Source organism: Salvia hispanica, chromosome 2 (assembly GCF_029641045.1).
Source record: "Salvia hispanica isolate PSC_SH4W2 chromosome 2, Shi_PSC_v1, whole genome shotgun sequence".
Classification (NCBI taxonomy): domain Eukaryota; kingdom Viridiplantae; phylum Streptophyta; class Magnoliopsida; order Lamiales; family Lamiaceae; genus Salvia; species Salvia hispanica.
In genome coordinates, this window is record NC_142693.1 from 62,159,923 (window position 1) to 62,164,771 (window position 4,849).

General features: G+C 37.7%; 1 protein-coding gene across 1 annotated transcript; it reads left to right on the plus strand.

The window, feature by feature from the left end:
• Nucleotides 1-1,397: 1,397 nt before the first annotated feature.
• On the plus strand, nt 1,398-4,370 carry LOC125212852 (homeobox protein knotted-1-like 2). The gene is made up of 5 exons (XM_048113130.2): nt 1,398-2,055; nt 2,161-2,286; nt 2,500-2,617; nt 3,635-3,891; nt 3,968-4,370. The coding sequence occupies exons 1-5, from the start codon at nt 1,726-1,728 to the stop codon at nt 4,175-4,177; spliced, it is 1,041 nt and encodes a 346-aa protein (XP_047969087.1). The 5' UTR covers nt 1,398-1,725; the 3' UTR covers nt 4,178-4,370.
• Nucleotides 4,371-4,849: the final 479 nt, after the last annotated feature.

The window sequence follows — 4,849 nt, forward strand, 5'->3', positions numbered from 1 at the left end:
TATATACCGGCGGCTACGGTTGTGCGAAGAGAGAGAGACTGAGTGAGAGTGACAAGAAAACATGGGGGTGTCATATCTCAATGCAAGATTAGCAGTTGGAAATGCGTTGTATTGACATAGAAGTGAAGAGAGGGAAATTAAAGCTGATAAAAGGGAGCAATGAAATGATAGGAAATGTCACCTCTTGCTTCAATGGGTCCGCATATTAATAAAATTATTATAGTAATTATATACCTACATTTTACTCCTTTTACATGAGGGATAGACAGATTAGTTTAAACTTTAATTAAGCATCATATTGGTATTACGCGGAATCTTAATTAAAAAACTAAAGTAGAACAGATTATAACCAACAGAACTTTTGTCATACTCAATCTTTATCTCTTTATTTTATATAGTTGAAAACATTCTTATTTATCCAATCCAAACAATACGATTTCTTTATATTTTTAATCAGTCTAATCAATGTACACGTCAACTGAAAACTTTTTGTACCATTAACTACTACTAGTATAAATTAAATCAACTAATATTTCTACCAATTATCCAATTAATTTATCCAGGTGATAATGAATTTGACTGAAGTTCACTTAATTCACAACGGCTTTTCCACTATTTTATTTTCACACACACAATTCATACATTTTTTCAGTTAACGAACTGATAGTTTATGAACACTAAAAATTCTTTGTTTAGCATTGTAAAAATGAAATTGATTAATAAAGTTATTTATTAATGAAAATAAGATAACAAAAAAAAAATGTAAAGTGGAAGAGTGTCAATTGGACTCCAATGGCTGGTAAAAATAAGTTTTAACTTCAAAAATTCAGATTTTAAAGTAGTGTTTTTATAAATAGGACTTTTCACACTTAGACGTAACACCCCACACATGTGCTACACACGCAATGCTAATTGAGCGACATAGGTAGCGGTAAGTGACATGCTTTTACACTCTTGCATAGTATAAGCATATCGTGTCCAACGATTCGCGTTGTGACACAATAGAGCAATTGTATAATCGAGACAAACAGAAATGTAAATATACACAGAATTTACGTGGTTCACTAACGTTGCGTTGGCTACGTCCACGGGCGGAAATGGGGAACATATTGTATTCAGATTGTTTTCAGAGTATTGAGTTATGCACCCAACTTCTATATAAATAGTCACACAGACAACTGGTGAGACCCAATACAAAATTAAGACCTAAAAAAGACACATGTCCGCCCCCGGACTCCAGGCAAGGGGGCGTCGCCCCCCTTGACCCACGTTCGACTAGCGGCATACCATACGGAGTTCAAGGTATACTAACAATTTGCAACATCATGCTTATGAATATTTACTTAGTGTTAATTAATCCCTATTTATTAGAATTATGAAACTAAGTAAGTGGGAAACAAGGAAAAGAAAACAAAAAAAAGAATTGCTTCAGTTGTCAATCGCTTCTTGTCAAAGCGGTACTGTCATCTTTCCTTTCCAATAATTCTCCCAATTTCACTCAACAAATCTCCGTCTTGTCAACCACCGCACCTCCGCCCTCCCTCCGCCGCACTCCATCTCCATGCTGCCACACCACTCTTCTTCTCCTCCACTCTCACAACACAAAAAACACCTCCGATTCACTTGATTTGATCACAATTTTACAATCCTAGCCAGATTCTACCTAGGGTTTCAATTTCCATCTTCTTCTCGATTTCGAATTTTCCGATCTCCAATTCTCCTCCAATGGAGGAATACAATCATGAGATGAGCGGAAGCTCGAATTCGAGGTGCAATTTTGTGTACGGAGACTCCTCAGTGTATGGAAGGAACGCCTTCCACATCCAATCGCCGGATTGCTACGATCAATCGGAACCGCAGCATCAGCATCCAACGGTCAAAACTGAATCGCGAAATCGGTTTCACTACGCTCCGGCGGCGGCGGAGGACCACCGCCGCCGCCACGATCGGAGGCTGGAGAATCACGATTCCGGCGAAGCGGAGTCTATCAAGGCTAAAATTATCGCTCACCCTCAGTATTCGAGCCTCTTGGATGCTTACATGGACTGCCAAAAGGTTAGATATTTTTAGAGAGAAGAGATATATATGTACTTGTTTTTTAATTTTCATTTTCAATTTACATGCATTATTTTTCAAGTCTTAAAACTAAAATTTATACAGGTTGGAGCGCCGCCGGATGTGGTGGCGCGGCTCGCGGCAGTGCGGCAGGAGTTTGAGGCCAGCCAGCGAGCCGCGGTGGCGGCCGGGAGAGATGTTTCCAAGGATCCGGAACTCGACCAGTTCATGGTGAATATCTCTATATAAACGGCAAATTATCAAATTCTGCTTCGTCTCGCAACATTAAAAATCAATCTAAAAAATAATGAACTTTATTCACTCGTGGTTTTTCTAGCCGATTTTTAAAGGTGTAGGAACCAGAATTTGACCAAATTTTATGATTTTCAGGATAAAAAATTCAAAATTAAGAGATTGAGTTTGAATGTTTGATTGGATTTGTAGGAAGCATATTATGATATGTTAGTGAAGTATAGAGAGGAGTTGACGAAGCCGATTCATGAAGCCATGGAGTTCATGCGACGGATTGAGAAGCAGCTCAGCCTTCTCACTAAAAATTCTGGTATTTTCTCTCTCTATAGATTTTGGTGAGGGTGAGAATATAGATGATTAGTGGAGTTTAATTAGTACTACTAACGGATAAGATATCCAGTGATAATATTGCCTGCAGTGAAAAACTGGCAGTTGAAACTGGGGCACTATCCGAATTGTGTTTGACTCTCTTTCTCTCTCCTCTGTGTGCAAGGAATTACACCTTTCATTTCATTTATTACTGACTATATTTTCCTAGAGAACAAAAACTTTGACTGATACAATCATTTTCCAACGCTTTGTCACTAGTGCCCAAATGCTCCAAACTTTATTTATTTCGATATTAGTACACTCTTTTGAGCATGGAGTAGTAAAAGATGAAACCCTAATCACGAGGGCATACTATAAGAAGATAACAATATCATTTGATTTTCTTTCCCATATTTTATGATTTAGTCTGTTGTTTCATCACTTTTTTTTTAATCACTAATTGCCAAATTATGTAAACTCTATACAAAGTTGGATTACTAAATTGAGAATGACAACTTTTGGAAAAATAAATAAATTGCAAACCAAGGTGAAATCGATGCACATCCGTTCTGTTTATAGTATGTACAATCGTTGAGAAGGGGAAAAGTATTCCTTATTGGAAATCTTTGGTTTTCTCTTTTGGCAATTTTTATGTTCTTATTTGTTTTTTTTGGTATGAAAAGCGGGCAAAGCCCGAAAACAAAATCAAAATCAACGAATATAAGCAACACCTAGTCTGTTCTTATTTGTTTTTAATTGGTATTTATATTCTTGGCAATTTAGATAGATTCTTTTATATTTCGTTCAAAAGTATTGTATCGGTTTAATTTGAAACGATGGAAATGATTTTTCCCTTCATTTTAGTATCAATTGGAAGAGTAACAATGTTATATTGTTATGTGTATTAGCTTACAAAATACTATCAAATTTAACTTGTTCGGTTATGGTTATTGAGTGTATAAAATCTACTCCAACATTCTAACTTCTAACACCAGTGTTCGTTGCTTTTTACCAAAAGAGGAAAAATACGAGGGTGGCGCCTCGTCCGAAGAAGAGCACGACCACAGCGCGGGAGAGTCAACAGAAGTAGCTAAGATCGATCCAAGAGCCGAGGACCGGGAGCTGAAGAACCATCTCCTGAAAAAGTACAGCGGCTACCTGAGCAGCCTCAAGCAGGAGCTCTCGAAGAAGAAGAAGAAAGGGAAACTCCCCAAAGACGCGAGGCAGAAGCTCCTCAGCTGGTGGGAGCTTCACTACAAGTGGCCTTATCCTTCGGTACACATATCGTTTTCATGAATCATGATCATTGTCATCATCATCATCGTCGTGTTGAATATGAGTATTGGTGCAGGAGTCGGAGAAGCTGGCGCTGGCGGAGACGACAGGGCTTGACCAGAAGCAGATAAACAACTGGTTCATCAACCAGAGGAAAAGGCATTGGAAGCCGTCCGAGGATATGCAGTTCATGGTGATGGATGGGCTGCAGCACCCCCAGGCTGGGCCGGGGCTTTACATGGAGGGCCATTACATGGGTGATGGGCCTTACAGATTGGGGCCGTGACGACGTTGTTTTCGTCTCGGCTTCCTCTGCCTTGTGGTGTTGGTTGTGTTTTGAATGAGAGCTGCTGCTGCTGCTGATTTTGGTGATTGGTGGTGTTTTGACAGCTGAATCTTGTATTTATATTGTTGTTATTGGATTGCTAGTTGTGTTATTCTATGAGATTGGTGTGCATATAATAAGTTTTATTTGTTTATTTGACTATATTCTTTATTTGGTGAAATTATGTGTTTGAAAAACCCTAGCTAGGTGTTGCTTTCGCTTTTGAGGGTGTTTTATATGAAGCCTTAGATAAAGTTTTTGGCAAATAATTGAATTGAGATGATATTTGCAAAGCTTGTGACAAAATTTTATATAATTTGAATATGCTTTCACAGATCAGATTATTATTTCAGTGAAATGTGAGTTGAGACATTATATATAAGGACTTTGTTTCGATAAAAAAAAAAAAAAAAAAAACTCTACCAATAAACGGTGACATAGGGAAAATTCGAGTTAATTCCTTTGGAATCGAATGTGTGATAATTAAATATTAATTGTAATTAATAAATTTAGGACAAATCAAGAGGAAAATCATGGATTTTGCAAGTACTTACTCCGTTCTATAGTAGTGGAGGCATTTCTTTCAGGCACGAAGATTAAGAAAAATCGTGTTAAGTGTGTTAAGTAAAGGAA